We start from the raw sequence: 17,134 nt of genomic DNA, 5'->3' as shown, positions 1-17,134 counted from the left end.
TTTTTCCCGCAAAACAACCGATTTCCACAAAGTTCGTACCATCAAAGCGTTTACTGGTAAAGGCTAGTTTCCCTTTATCAGTGTAAGCCGAGAAGCGCCACCGTCAGGAAGATTAACTAATTAACACATCAAACAATCGACGTGTTATCAAATTAGTGACGTCACCTGCAGCCATTTTTGGCGCTCACACCGCGGCCAGTGACGCCCCCGTATCGATTGAAGCTCTTAGTAAATTAGTGATGTGTGCAAACATCGAGCACTCGATGAAATTAGATTGACATCTGTCATTAACCCGCGCTATTTGATTATTTCCAGTAGGTATGTGTTAACACGATGTAGTAAGTCTGTTATCATGGCACAAATATTGCTTGTCATTATAAATTACCATACTAAATCTCTACTTGCGTTGTTTTGTCAAACTTCCAACTTTCCTAGTATTTGCCCACACATTTTCCCTATCGTCTTAACACACTTTGACGTCCCCTATAAAGAATATCTTAGAAATCATTTCGATTAATGATGCGTTAAACGCGTCGGCTAATTTCAACTAAACTGGTAATTAAAGCTACAACTGAAGAGACGTTACTTTGCTCTCGTCCTGAGACCATATTGGAGAAGTGCCGCGATCGACTTCTTGAGGACTTCTACGGACGCCCTCAGCCCCAACTAGAGGACGTAGTACATTAAGTCGGGTAAGTCATCGAGTGCGAAACTGCAATCATAATTGCATACTGTCGCCGTACATGTGCAACAAACTCATAAAAGTTAACGAGACACACAAACAACAATAAATAATTATCTTGTATTTAATAATGTGGCAGAAAATGATACAAACAGTCGCGCAGTCGCACTATGCTGCGATTTAATTAACGAGTCGTAAAAATTTCAAGATGACGATATAACACGTTATGATTTACGCGGCATTGTCAGATCAACGTTGCGTGCGTTGTTGTGCGTCCATAAACAACTGCTTCCCAGTAACATGAACTATTCCAAATGAAAAAGCTTTATTTTCGTAGATTAGACGCGAGTTTCCGAATTCAAATTAGTTTGTATCCTCGTTCCTGAAATAATGCCATTGATACATTTATCTGTGAATAATTGAGTCACGGGAGCGTTAGACATTCAAATGGTCATAAATATCGTCCACTAAGTAGGTAAACGGGTAACACTCAATAAATCTCATGTCACTTCCAATAAAGAAGACAGAAATAAAGGCTGCACAACTTTAATTTGACGTTTACGGACGACGGAAAACAATAACGGTTTAGTAGAGTTGTAAAACTTTCAGTTAACAACACGCACAAAGTGAGACAATACGGATTAACGTTGCTGTAATAGCTCCAGCCTAGTTTGGCATTTCCTAGTGGCGCCACTTGTCTCGTGCTGCCTGCCAAAAGTACTACTAACTCTATATCGAAAGTTAGTTCTGCCACCCGCCGTAGGCCTAGTTATACTGGGCGTTCTATATAACCTAGTGTTATTATGAAATCCGAATAGTTCCCCACACGAGTGGTTAGACGGCGGCGGTGGCGGCGGCGCCAGCAGCGCACGTAAATGGTTGCAAACGTTATTATGTCTGTAGACTAAAATAAGAATGTGATCATTACCAGCCGGATCCGTTCCAGCCGAGCATTCGGTTGTCTTTACCGATGTTGTTACAATCATTATTAATATTTTTTCATTCGTACCGGCTAACGAAAAATCTGGCAAACAAATTCATTTTGAAATTGTTATCGTGTCCTTACAGCTCTAAAACATTCATTATCGTAACTCAAGAATACGTGGGTTTTAGAAGCTTCCTCGTTAAGTGCTTGTATCATTTGTCATCTATAATTATTGGGTATTCATTCAACCCTTACATTAACCAGATCTCATAACAAACCCTTTCCTCCTCACTTCCCATCGATCACAACACTATTTAAAACATCATTACTCTTCATCTCAATGCACTAATGAATTGATTAACGAAACCCGTATGATCGGTTCCTTCTCAGAACATAGTCTTAATAAGGATGAGAAGTCATCAGCTAGTCGCCACTTAACAGGGCAGCGGTCATTACCGGCCATATTAATAATTATAGCTGTTTGTATTCACATCGGTGCTGAGGGACGATGGGTGACCATTGCAACGTAAACAAAAGAAGCCTTGTGTTCGTTACAGTCGCCAAATGACATGGTCTTAGCTTAATGAGGTTTGATATTGGTCTTCAAAAACGGTTAATGCTGTGGAAATTAATCTGAATAATAGGATTTGATCCCACAATGCCAATTACATAGGACTTGTCGTAGAGTGCCGAAAACGGCAACAGATGTAGCGAACCAAATAAAACATATTCATTGTTCATAGTTTTTTTGCTGTCCACCCACTACGAACAAGACGCCTTGGATTGGCGGGCAATCAAATTCAAAATCATAAAAAGAACGTGGCCATGTGTACGATATCGGTGGCCAGTAAGCAGTTTGAGAAAAAAGGTTGTAAAGAAAAGCTGGTTGTGAAGTATTTAAATAATCATCAGAATGGAAAATCCGTGTAATTGTAACGGAACTGCTTTCAAATGATATTATTATAATGGTGTCAGTGGGCAGGCGTGCGTTTGCAAGACGAGTTATGAGAATTTATACTTTCCATACACAAGTGATTCGTATCGTCATGTAAATCCATGCTAATGCCCGCACCCGGCGCCGCGTGACGTTGCGCCTAGTTTTTTAGTTCTCAAAGAAAAATACGAGGAAATAGCGTGATATTGACGTAAGGAAGAACTGGAACACTTATTAGAGACAAGCTATTTATTTGCATCGGAAGCTTTTCGGCAATCCTATGTAGTGTGTACTCGTCGTAAGTAGATTTAATTATTATGTTATCGGCTTACTCACGTAATGATTTGACGAGGAACTCGACTAGTTTCAAGCCATGCTAGAGGCTCATATTCATGAGCAGCATTACGCGACACACGACGCGGCGATTGTCGCACTGCTACCGGCGATTCGAATTCGGCGGTTAATAGATTTGTATCTTGAAGCTAACTCATATAAAGTCCCACCTTGCTCTTGCAACAGGCACTATACATAATCAACGTGCTATCTTCAGATTCAGACGCATTAGAACTCCTATGAATAATATTTTTATATTTGCCCACGTTTACGTCAGCCATGATTGGTTGACTGGGGGTTTTATGCTTAAATTTATATGTTTACATAACAAGGACCATAAATATTTTTGCGAATGACTCAACGTGCTAGCCTAGACGTATAAATAACGGACCTCCTACAACGAATGATTGGCATAACAATATTTTATTATATTTATGAACGTAATGAGGGCGAATAAAATCTGGGAGGGCATAGCGATGGAGTGAGATCAACTTGTTTGCTCGAAATACCTCCGCACTCAGCCAGCCTTCCGTTACATTACGTATCACTAGCTGGAACTAATCTATTTATATTTATACAAATATTCTACAGCTTATCCCGTTAGCGTAACATTTACATCGATTTACTGAACTTTGCTCTTAAAAATTTGCCCGCACTAGTATTCGGTGAGGTGAACATTCAGAACTGTGTGTCCGCCGACATCACAGTTGTTTAGCTTTGCTTTGTCAATAAGGTGACTTCGATAGTTTCGTAGTCTTGTTCATTGTGTAAAAAGTGTGAAATTTTATTTACTAACCGACGACATTTTTCCTCATTTTCCTACATTCCGTCTCTGTTGGTATTTAAGCTCCGAGGGGCAGTCCGCGTTGATACGCTTTCGATAAAATATCTACTGATAACCAGCAAAACACTTCATGAAGCACAAATTTCAATTTCATTATCTGCTGTTCATTTATCGGGTTGGTTCCCTTGCGAAATTACCTACAGACAAACTGAATTTGATGACAAAAAGTTATAATTCAATTTACATAACGTTAATGACACTGATCTCCTTGACATTTCCTTAAGAAGCTCAACCAAGTAGCTTTGTGTCGGTAATGTTATGACTAACAACACGTGCTCCGCTCACAAAAACTGTGTAATTTAATCTTTGTACTTTGTTACAGATTATATGCAGTGCTCCTTGTGCAATTACGTCATGGCTGGAAGGAACTTTTGACAGCACCATGTCAAGATTAAAAAGATAAAATGTCAAAGAAAAATTCAAAATTAAAGTTCTGAATAGTGAAGTGAAAGTGAAGTGCCTAACTATGTCCGAGTTATCGTTCGATATTTATGAAAACATTACAAACATGGACCAAAACATTACGCATTACCCGCCAGAGGCCACGGTGCTGGCTGCAGCGTGCGCCTGCATCTTTAGTGTCGTCGGAGTCGTCGGTAGGTTACCTTACACTGCCTTGTTTATCGATTATGTTGTGTTTACAGTAACCGATTTTATAGGCCGTTCTACTGTGCACGCTGGATGTCCGCTGCCCGATGCAAGTATTCGAGGAAAGCGTTGAAACACTGTTTGTTTACAGCGACGCAGCGCTGTACAAACAATGTGTCATATCCTAATAAACTACATTTCAAAGTTCTATACATCGCTGATATTTCATCAACTTGTTTTCAAAACACTTGGAAGTGATGTTAGTGTTAAATGGATTTCCAGATATACATAAAGAATTATGATGCGCACTCTGATGACTTGCTTTAAAACAAATGTTTCAGAAAACTTGAGAAACTTTTGCTTGTTAATGGTTGCACAGATGTATCATTGCATTGTTTTATAAATGACCGGCGCTGTAAAATCAAAGATGTTCTTGCAAGTAATACGTTTACGTACATAAAAGAAGTGTAAACAATTTCCGTAATAGAAATTGAACCTTTTAAGTTCAACCCGTAAATTAGATCACGACAGCACAAAGTCCTCGTGCTGACGGATTAGGAATTTAAACTTTACTAACAAAGGTTTAAGTTTATATTTGGACGGGGATTTTTAAACATGCATTTGTTTACTGCTCGGTGTACTTGCTATCACTAGAAAGCGTTCAATAATCGGTCACTTAACACGAACGCAACATAAAACGCTAAGTGCCGGTCGTAATCGGACATCAAACGGTTTGTTACACGACTCGATACCGACCAGGGAACGACGCGCTAGGATGCCCAGCTGCGTAAACAAACATAAGGTGCACATCACTAGCCTACTCGATGTTTGAATTAATATTATTTTAATATACACCTACTCGAGGTGGTAAGGATATGTTTTGATAACATCCCAATATAACTCGTATTTTTAACTGATCTTAAAATATCGGATGTTAGGTAATTTCAGTAGTTAGTTTAGGAACAAGGTACTTTCATAGCTCACGCTAAATTGCGCAGTCGGTAGCTAACCCAATCGTGGAACGTGCGTGTTCATAAAATTTTATTGCAGTGTTATGACTACTTTGAAGAAGTAGCAGTTATGTTTTTTTTATTTGTAAGTAAACATACAGTTAGATCATATTTTTGCTGCATGCCAGCACTAGTAGCGTTGCCGCGTTGTTGAAATGATTCCAAACCGAACTTATTTGAGTCGTCTCTGTGTTATGAGCACTGCCGTCTAATTCCTCATGTCATAAAGTCATAAAATGGTAATAAACCTTGCTACAACACAAGGGCTGTTGCCCTTACAGAGCTCGTGCAATGAATGGGCCCATTCACGACCAGGACGTGACTAACACCAGAAACGCATCGCTGAATGTGTAGCTGGAATTAATTAATTTATTTTATTTATTATAACTGGTCACACTTTGGATGTCATTTGTCAAATAAGTCGGATGAATCGGACCGTGAATGAGAAGCTTTATAAGAGTTCCTTTTTGGTTTCAAAACAAATAGAGGAGCGTGTAGACTTAAATAGGTAAAATTTTTTTCTTTACGGTATAAAGTGGAAGAGCAATAAAATTATTTAATGCATTATGTTTATGTCAAGGAAAATGACAGCAGTAATGTTTATCAGCCTAAAACATACTTAATGGGAAATAATAATTTTAAACAAAGGTATTTATAATACTTTTAGCAACCAGAAGTGTTAAATATTAAAAAAAAGACAGATTACAACGAACTTAACTAGTTTTATTATAAATTAACTTAATTTAACAATAATTTCACTATAACCTAAAATAATTCAAGTAAACAACACAAAACAACCGTTAATTCTCCAACACAAAATCAGCACAATTAATTATAAGCAAAATCAGAAAAATAATGATAAGCAAAAAGGAACAGACTTACAGTATCGATGCCAACCACCTTTCTACTCGACGACCCAGCAGCAAGTGAACGAATGCAACTGAGCGGCCGCTTTTATAGGAGGTGGTGGGGATCGAAACCGTTTACAAAAAAGTTTGGCTTATACGGCCTCTCCTGACCGTGCACCGTCCTCGGCTGCACCGGAGACATCTTCTGGAGGACTGGGGAATCTTCGTTCCCCGTCTTCGCCCGTAGGATTTGCAGAAGCGTTAGCAGGACCCGTAGAAGCTGAACCTGAGGGTCCACTGGCATCGGCAAAGTCATCATCATCGCAATCTGTGTAAGAAACCGGATATTAGTAAATTTTGACAACATAAAGCGTTGCCTGTTCTGCCATACCTCACACAAACAAGGCCCTCACACAGAAAGTAAGCATTCGCACTGGAGATAAAATCACTTCTCTATCAAAAATAGGCATACATCATCTTACAAAAGTCTCTCTCAGACTCATACTTTGAACTTGCAAGTTCCCACGTTAAAAACGTGAACCAGGACTACGCCTGCCAGGACAGCGCCTGAACCGGGACAGTGCCCGAACCACGGTAATACGTGAACCAGGACTAAGCCTGCCAGGACAGTGCCTGAACCGGGACAGCGCCCGAACCACGGTAATACGTGAACCAGGACTAAGCCTGCCAGGACAGTGCCTGAACCGGGACAGCGCCCGAACCACGGTAATACGTGAACCAGGACTAAGCCTGCCAGGACAGCGCCTGAATTGCGGTGGCGCCCATACCACCACGAGGGACGCTGCACACCACGCTCCTGCTGCAACCGGACACTCAGAGTGCCCTGCCTCCCGTGACCTCGTGAGCTTGCCGACACTTAGGCAGCACGTCCTCAACCGGCGAGGCACACCACCTCACACTCGCGATCGAGCACACACTTCAATCATGCCAGAACTGCAATTCAGAAACACTTTAAAAAATTCTTATCAAAACTTACTATCAAAGAAAGCAGCACAGCTCTCAGGACACCACTCGCCTTTCCAGGGTACCATATATTGAGCAGCGGCTTGGGTTGTTTTACCTCTGGCTCCGCTCAGTAACTTTAGTTCGTAACGGTCACTTGGAAGAACCTTTATAACCCTATACGGGCCTCTCATGCCAGGATCAAGTTTTCCCACAGATTGCGAGTATTTAATGACGAAAACTTGGTCGTCAACCTGGAACTTTCTTGGCGGGTGTCTTTGGCGATTTACCCGCGCATCTTGGTCATTGCGATTTTTATCGAGTGATGCCTTGGCGAGGCTCCTATTGAGTTCTCGCACAGCTTCTAGGTTGCGGCTGGGGTCTTCGACAGCAACATCACGGATCAATGCACGGATAACAGGAGTGGTCGCGTTGGTACCAATTAACAAATATAAAGCCGAAAATTGTGTGGATTTTTGCTTTGTTATATTTAAGACTAATTGTATTTTATATAAAGTATCGGACCAAGTAGAATTTTTATTGTTACTCTCAACACGAAGTAAATTCAAAACAGTCCTTACATAACGCTCGGCTTGCCCATTAGAATGGTGCATTTCGGGCGTTATATAATGAATAGCACTACCCATCTCAGATACCCAACTAGTAAAAGCTGACGCTTCAAACATACGACCACGGTCGCAAACTATGAGCTTAGGGGTTCCGAATAAAGATATTGCATTGTAGAAAACACGTTTCAATTCATTCGTATCCTGCCTATACATTGGGTAGAGTAAGCAATATTTAGTGAAGGAATCTACTAGAATGAGAACAAATTTATATCCGTTGGACTCTGGTAAAGGACCTAATACGTCGACATGAATTGTATTAAACGGGATATCGGACTTTTCCCATGATGTAATGGGCTGACGAGGGGCTCTTGGAACACGTTTCTTAGAAATACAGATTAAGCAATGGGACGTATACTTTTTAACAAATTGTTTAAGGCCGGGAAACCAAAAATACTTTAGAATAAGGTCATAAGTCTTATCAGCACCGATGTGCTCGTGCTCATCGTGGAAGACACGCAACAGGCTTAGTCTGTGGCCCTTAGGGATATAACATAACAAGCGTGACTCTTCTCCCACTGGTGAGTATCGATAGTAAAGTACATCATTTTGACATACATAGCGTCGCGAATCTAAACGTCCTTCCCTAAGTTTCTGGATGAGGTCCATTGTCTCAGAGTCAGCTGACTGAGCCATCTGTGCCCAGTTAAGCGGTCTCTCTATGTTATTGACACATGACGTTGGTGGATTTCTACTTAAGTAGTCTGCGTGACCCATCATGACGCCTTTACGGTATTCGATCTCAAAATTAAAATCTTGTAGGTAAATCCACCAGCGTGCAACCCGTGGTAGAAGGTCCTTTTTGCGCTCGGTGGCCTTCAAGGCGTTGCAATCGGTAATGATCTTAAAATTTACACCGATCAAATAGTGACGGAAATTTTGCAGCGCCTTGACGACCGCCAGCGTTTCTAATTCGTACGAATGGTACCTTGCTTCCGCGCCCTGAGTTACTCGGCTAAAATAGGACACTACCCGTTTGCTGCCGTCAGCGTGAACCTGCATCAGTACAGCACCGTACCCCGCACTACTGGCGTCAGTGTGCAGTTCGGTAGGAAGGGTCGGGTCAAAGATCGCAAGTATAGGCTCGCTAGTAAGACACTCAATGATATCTTTGCGGACCTGGTTTTGATCAAGACCCCATTCAAATTTTACGTCCTTCTTTGTGAGACGCGAGATACATGCGGTCTTGGTCGCGTAGCCTTTGATATATCGCCGAAAATATCCCGCAAGACCTAAGAACTGGCGTACTTGCTTCACATTAGAGGGAATAGGCGCTTTGAGTAACGCTTCGACCTTATGTGGGCTCGGCCTAACCTGACCATGACTGATGACGCGGCCTAGGTACTCAATTTCAGTGGTCAGAAACGAACACTTCCGTAAATTAATAGAAAAACCAGCCTGAGTCAAAGTCTTTAAAACATCACGTAATAAAGAAATACCTTCATCGATTGACATACTTATAATTAAAACGTCATCAATATAGACAAGTACACTACCGGATTCTATGAATTTACGTAAAGTGTTATTGATGATCCGCTGATAAACAGTCGGAGAGTTACACAAACCATACGGCATTTTTAAATATTCGTAATGAGCCTCAGGAGTTACAAAACCCGTTTTGTGAATGGAGCTTTCATCAATAGGTATTTGGTGGAATCCTGAGGCCATATCGAGAGATGTGAACAGCTTCGAACCCCCAAGCCGATCAATTTGGTCGTCAATCAAAGGTAGGGGATACCTATCCTTGACAGTGATACGGTTTAGTGCACGGAAATCTACGCACATTCTATCCGAACCGTCCTTTTTCTTGACCAAAATGATCGGGCTTGCGTACTCGGAATTTGATTCCCTAATGATCTCTTTGTCTAATAGATCCTGACAAATCTCCCGGACTTTAAGTTTCTCTTGATAGGATAAACGGTACGGGTGATATGCTACGGGTACTTCACTTGTTAAGCTGATGTGCATTTTACCAGTATTTACGGTAGTTGTAGCTGTACCGGATATTAAAAATGATGAGAACTCTCTAAGAACAGCCATCAGCTTTGCAAGCTCTGCACCTTTAAGAGGCGTATTGACTTTATCAACTTCGCACTTCGTTACCGCATTTACCTTTAAAACATTGTCAGGAGTACGAGTTAAATGCTGCCCATGTTTTGTGCGAATGAACGTAACGCCATCACGATTGAGTACATCAGTCCCAACAATGATCGGAGTATTCATGTATAATGCGGGTACAATAACAAAGTCGACCTCAAGTGCGATCTCACTAAATTCGACCGTAAGAGTAATGTACTCGCGAGCTACAAACCCCCTATCTCCTATTCCTTTGAGAGAGCAGTTAATTGGTTTTCGAGAACCGGAGAAGTAATTTACGACTGCGGATGATATCAACGACACATTGAGCGCACCACTGTCTATGAGAACGTCAACTGGTATACCTTGGATTACAGCTGTACATATGTCATTGTTATCACTCGCTTTAGAAGGCTCACTACACAGGTTAACCTTACGCTGATTGTTGTTGTTACTGCTATTTTGAGCTTCGGATCTAGCTTTAATAAAGCATTCGCTTTCCTTATGCCCTAACTTCTTGCAAAAAGAACAAACAGGTCTGGAACTGTTATCGTGCTTGTCGCGCCTATCGAGCGTGTCGCGTCCATTGTGCTTAACCGAAAAATTATGTTTATTGGGACACAGATGTTTAAAATGACCGGTCTGACCGCAAGTAAAACATTTGGTATCAGCCCGAGCCGATCCATTGGAGTGGCGCTTTTTGGTCATACTAGAGCTAGACGGAACGGATTTGTCTGGGTTACGATTATTATCAGACCTGCGAGCGGGCTTAACATAGGTGGACAAGAATGAAACAAGGTTTTCAATTGTTAAATCAGCGTTGGTCGCTGCTGCGCGTACCTGCACATCACTGATACCATGTATCACTACTTGAACCTCGAGTTCCTCACTCAAACCTTTGATCACACGTAAGCGCAGCAACGAACGACGTGCGTACTCAGCATACGATAGGAATCTTTCGGAAGTGGTGTTTATGACTTCATGAAGAATCTGAGCATAGTTGACCTTCTGAGGACACAGGGATTTAAATTCCTTCACAAAGTTGGACCACGAGCGATCATTCGTGCTCCAATCATTTAACCAGGCTTTTGCATCGCCCCTCAAGCAATGAGCTACGCGAGAAAAACACTCAAAATCATCCCAACGGTTTGCTAGCCTAGCCCTTTCCACCTCGTTGCACCACACCTCAAAATTATTTATGGCCGGGTCGAAATTTGACACGTAATAACTGTTACTACGCTTACTATTCACTAGCAAACCAATAGCGTCAGCAAGTGTTCGCGTTGTAGAACTATTATTTTTTTCTAAAGGAGGTGTGCTGCCACGGTGGGTAGACGGAATATGCGAACCACTGGCGGTACTTTCCTCTATCGCGGTTAGTCGCGACATAATTGCACTTAAGGTGTCTTTCACTGTACACTCCCGAGGGTAGGATCGTGATTTACTCCGACGGTGACGTGAATAAACGGAACGCGACCTAGACCTTTCACGCGAACGGGAAGCACCTCGAGTCCGCGAACGGTCACGATGAGTCTCACTACGGCGCGAGCGTGAACGAGAACGCGTTTTATCACGTTGCGTGCGCAAGCGGCTTTCGCCACCACGAGATCGTGAACGGCTTTTTCTACGGCCCGACCGAACGCGAGATCTATCGCCATGTGACCGCGAACGGTGCCTATCGCGTCGCGAAGACTCACTGCGACGACTACGATTCACCTCAGTCCGAGGCGGAGTTTCCACCAAGCGTTCACCAGAAGCACGTGGCATAATTATGAAAATTAACGGTTGTTTTTATCTAACAAGGCTATTTGTGAGCGAAATCCTATCCCACTTCTGATTTTAGCAACCAGAAGTGTTAAATATTAAAAAAAAAGACAGATTACAACGAACTTAACTAGTTTTTATTATAAATTAACTTAATTTAACAATAATTTCACTATAACCTAAAATAATTCAAGTAAACAACACAAAACAACCGTTAATTCTCCAACACAAAATCAGCACAATTAATTATAAGCAAAATCAGAAAAATAATGATAAGCAAAAAGGAACAGACTTACAGTATCGATGCCAACCACCTTTCTACTCGACGACCCAGCAGCAAGTGAACGAATGCAACTGAGCGGCCGCTTTTATAGGAGGTGGTGGGGATCGAAACCGTTTACAAAAAAGTTTGGCTTATAATACTTATTTATAATAAATGTTGCAATAAAACAGCTATACCTTTATCAACTACTTACTAACTCTATCTGTGGTTTCGCACAGGAAAATCCATTGCAACGTGGAAGAAACACAACCATACTGGTTATTATGACCAAAAACGCATTCCCAATAGTTTGTTTACTATGGTATTTCCTTTTACCAAAAAAGATAAAATATCCTTAAACGAAAAGCCATTCTCCTCCCTAAAGGCAGACGAGGAGTCATATCCTCAACAATACAATGATATACCCTATACCAGTACTTCAGTAGGTGGCTAGATGTGTTCCCATTTGCTACGAAGTATATTAAGCGGTGGCAATTAGCCGCGCCGAGGGACATCCGCACACAATAACACCCCCTATGTACTATGTACTCAGCACTCACCTATAAATAGATTGCAACAAATAGACAGCCTTTGTTAGTGGATTAGAAACTGTTTCTACGGTATACGTAGTTATATCTTATAGAAGCTAGAAGCTTAGACTGCTTAGAATTGAGCACTATAACTTTTAGCGGACCGTTAGTGGAGTATTTCCTTTGTTCAACAGCTTTCAAGATTTAAAGCAGAAGTCAATAAATAAAATCTTAGAGATTCCTTAGCAATAAGTACATCTGTTTGTAATAAACTGTGATAATAGTCGTATGACTCAGAAGCATTTGTCATGTACCACATTTTCTCACTTTTTGTTATGGTCTAAGCCGGCCTTTTGGAGTTAAGAATTTAAGGGTTGTTGGGGGAATCAGGGATTGGGAAGATTGGGAAATTGGGCTTCCGGTAACTTCACTCACAGAAACACAACGCAAGCGTTGTTTTACATCGGTTTTCTTTGAGGCTTCTTGAGGTATCAATCCGGTCGAGACAGCCCATTCGCGCCGAGGCATAACTCTACGACACAGAAATTGTTGAAAATCCTAATAAGTAACAGCTATTTTATTTATATCTTATGTTTAATTATGTATTACATATAATATTACCAGTCGGACGTAAAATGGGTCTAAATATGCAACTGGTAGCAGATTGTAGCTGAATAAACGAATATTCTTGACATTGTTGTCAATTTGTTATTGTAACTAAGTAATATTAAGTAAAGCAATACGTTTTCTACGCGACCGCAAACCACAATCCACGTAACTGAAATTATATAAATACATAATTATATTAATTATTAAAAGCTATTCCTTGATAATGTCATTATGAGTAAACAACTTTTGTTACACAAAACATGTCAAGGTTAGTAACGATCATTAGTCATTGTATAATAGGAGAAAGCGATTTTCTAAGTACATTAAATTACCGCATATTTCGAAAATTTTAAACCTAGTAAAATTGCATATTGCGCGAACCGAAAGTCAATCCCAGACAGACAATGACGCACGATATCTCAACTCTTGGCCAGCATTAGGCCGGGACTCCACCAAAGCAGAGATGTGTGCGGTGTGCTGTGTGCTGTGCGAGAAGAGATGTTTTTCAGCTCGCGGGACTCCACCAAAGCGGAGATGTGTGCGGTGTGCTGTGTGCTGTGCGAGAAGAGATGTTTTTCAGCTCGGGTGCGGGGCGTTGAGTGCTCAGTACGCATTCTGACACGAAAGGTAGACGATGTCGCTGCGGCTGCGCGCGCGCGGGGTTCTGCGGGTTGCTAGCGGGCGAGAGGGGGGAGGGTGACATCGCTCACTGCACGCCGCTCACATCTCTCGTCTCCACTGCGCGTCGTCCGCGCACAGCTCACATCTCCGCTTCCATCGCGACATACAAATATTACACATCTCCGCACAGCGATCTCCACTGAAGCTGAGCGGAGAGGAGACGTGTCAATAACTCAATTCTATTGGTTGTTTAAAAAACATCTCCTCTCCGCTCGTCTCGTCTCCGCTTTGGTGGAGTCCCGGCCTAAGACATGAAAATAGAAAAATCATAAATACCTTCATTGCATATTTTTTTTACATAATAAGGAAGGAAACTGATCAATAAATTCATCATGTTGGGAAGCCCAAACACTCACAAAACATAATATTATTGTTTTTATTTTGTTAGAGTTTACTTTAACTATAACGCCTTGGGCATAACCATTTTGGTTAAATTAAGGAGCGAAATGGATCAAATCGTATTATTTCTTAGTATAGGTAGTTAATAGTCGGTCTTATAAATATATTCGAAGCTGGATTCTGATTGATCCAGTAATTGTATGAATAAGTTATGAAGACGATCGATAAAAAATACTTTGTATTCATAACTCAAATCTTAGTTTAATGATAAGATTGTCATCTGTCATCATCCTACAACTTTGTGGTTTCATCCTATAATATAATAACCTACATAAAGGTTAAGATGCCAAATACTTCTGAGCTCGAAAAGCAAGAGTAGAAACTGGGTCTCTTCCAAACCAAGGCGGGAGAAGTCATTAAATTATTTTCCGCTCGCAAAAAAAAAGATGCCAAATACTTATCGCCAAATTCCGTTCAATATATTTTCCTGGAAGACTAACAAATATCCATTCGTCCATCACCCTACATATGATAGTTTTCCCCTAGTAGTAATGGATTCTATCTACCATACATACATTACCTATGCTCCACAATCCTCGACGCGCAGAGAAATGGCCTGCCAATCATTCAGTTCCATTATCATTCTCGCCATTAGCGTTTTTTCTTCTAGCGTTATCACAAAATGGCAGATACGGGACAGATTAATTACGAAGATTTACGCCGACACTGCGCAGAGGGTAGGCAGATCAATCAAACTGTCTATCGCCGGACAGTTGACCGTCGACCTACGGGACACTCGGAAAATAAACATGTGCCGAGAACTAACGTGTCGTGTCGTTCTGATAAATTAATGTTTCCAGTGTACCAGACGCCCGCAAATTAAGCTATCCCTAATATGTCACTGTTTTAATCGTTTTTCAACTTTATAGTTTGGTAATAAAATCAAAAATCCATTGAACATTTTTGTTCTATTGCAGTAGTATGAAGTGCTGCCGTCAAAAACATTTTTGCGTTTTTTTCTCTTGGGTGCGGATATTGTTTAGTTATCTATAATTACAATCGGTTTCCGTATATTTACGAGTATCTCGTGTATGATGCACATTTAATAGAAGTCTGCCCCGTGCAATGAAATTATCAGCACCACTTAGACTTAATCGTGCCCCATTAGGCTGAAAGCATAACTAAAAACATTCACTATAACTATAAACTTACACTAGTTATACTAATTACATCTCTAAGTACTAAGGTAACAGAGTGGAACAGTAACTGCAGATCTCCTGATCGATTTATATTGGTGCTGGCGTGGTCACGCGAGCTCGTCGTCCCACCAGGTCCGGTAGCAACGGAGCTCCGTAATGTGATGCACCAATTGTCTTCTGACGAGCAAATAAATGGCATACATTAATCAGATAGCACGCGTCATAGATAATTTAGGCAGATTGTTTATTATCATTTCATTTTTCGAATTAATAATCTGTGCTACTTACTACTAGCTTGTTCCCGCCAGATGTTTTAGATTACGACTCTCCTTAAACTGACAATTAAATTATTTTCTTTATTAATTTCTTGTTGCTTTAACTACTCAAATCTGCCCGGTGTCGAAAATTATTTCTTTTATTATTAAGCCTGATAAAATTTCAACCTTATTGACATTTGGTACTTGTCGTGGGTGGACAATCACAGTCATACAGAACACAAAAATCCCCGAACAAAAGCCTGTTCAAATATTTAGTCACAAGTATCAGCTGGTCTTTGTCAACAATAAGTGGCCCATTGACCGATTGGTCACAAGTCGAGCGATTGACGGCCGCTTTATCAATACAAACACATTAACCACGTCATAATCCTTTTTCATAGAGGATTTATAATTAATGCTTTTATCCAACATTGGCATTGTGTGAACAACTGTGCCTCAATCCTGATCATTTGTAAAAGTTTCGATGAAATGTCTTTGACTTTTGACAGCAAACGTCACTATGACGTTTGCGTAAATTTAGCGCCAACATTGTCATTTTCGCCGCATAAGTTCTTTTTATAATGTCGAAAACTGTTAATTGATAGGTACTTGTAAACTAATAAATTTAATAATGGTTTCTATAGAATTCATTACAATTTTCTAACGTAGATCACGTCACAGACACAGGTGGTCAAGTGATACCGCCATGTTTGATAAAAGCGCGCGTAACATAAATCAACATGTAAAACGGTGATTGACATGTGCTAAGTACGTATGATAAAGGAAATTATCACAATTACATTATTCGGAGGCGGTGCTTAGTATTTACATCAATTAGACTACAATGTTGTGCTAATTAGAAACCATTCAGTAGGAAACAGGGGGCCTACTCCGGTTCTCGAATCCGAAGTTTCGTTTAATCTTCGGCCGTAGGTTTTATTGATTTACTAATAGAATTACTTGAAATAACGTTTTATTTTTAATTTCATATCAAAACCAATTAATTTATCTTCATTTCATTCGTTTATTTTTGTTCACGAAAGTTCGCAATAAATAGAATTGTAGTATGCAATCTGCCAAGTTTCGGAAGAAACTTAGTTTTTCGCTGAATTAGAGTAGTAGTACCCCTGGTAGCGAGCAGAAAACGTCTAATCGACTTTGACTTTGACAAGCTATGATTAAATGTTTTTAAATTAAGCCTCACGAATTTTAAATCAAGTTATGGAGCCATGATTATTGTACTTTGCATGTACGTATGTACTATACTTAACTGTATTTGGTAAGTAGATCATAAACTGCCCAGTTTCTAAGAACATGGTCAATGTGGTCATATCATGATTTATCTTTATTCATGGTCACATCTCATGAAACTTCTAGGCCGGTTATAATTGCCTTAAATTCACAATAGGGCCACAATTGATTGTACAGTTGTAAGGCATAATTAATTAATTATGGATACAATTACTCTCTTAAACTTGACGAGGTAATAGAGCAGAAATGTGATTAAATGCAAATTTTAATTTAAGGGTTATAGCAGCCTATTATATTAAATTCATGGAACGCTATGGTCCGCGTACATACATATTTAGTTTTTTTAAGTAGGGAAAGGCATTCAATGACATCTCCCGCCTTGGGCGAGGCGAGAGGGAGCATCAGACTCTTAC

At 40.5% G+C, this 17,134-nt stretch overlaps 1 protein-coding gene across 4 annotated transcripts in view; it reads left to right on the top strand.

Moving 5' to 3' along the window:
* The window catches only part of LOC118272459 (protein trapped in endoderm-1), a 68,650-nt gene that overhangs the window by 34,008 nt on the left and 17,508 nt on the right, over positions 1-17,134 (top strand). For 3 of the 4 annotated variants that reach the window (XM_050693439.1, XM_035588990.2, XM_035588988.2), the window contains exon 2: positions 4,041-4,314. In XM_050693439.1, coding sequence (XP_050549396.1) covers positions 4,185-4,314 — 130 coding nt within the window. In that variant the 5' untranslated portion in view covers positions 4,041-4,184. Of the gene's footprint in view, positions 1-4,040; positions 4,315-16,907; positions 16,954-17,134 lie in introns of those variants that run through there. The other variant, XM_050693440.1, reaches the window with a different exon arrangement.

This window comes from Spodoptera frugiperda, chromosome 4 (assembly GCF_023101765.2).
Source record: "Spodoptera frugiperda isolate SF20-4 chromosome 4, AGI-APGP_CSIRO_Sfru_2.0, whole genome shotgun sequence".
Taxonomy (NCBI): Eukaryota; Metazoa; Arthropoda; class Insecta; order Lepidoptera; family Noctuidae; genus Spodoptera; species Spodoptera frugiperda.
The sequence above is the reverse complement of the archived record's forward strand: the minus strand, read 5'-3'. Positions and strand labels throughout refer to the sequence as shown.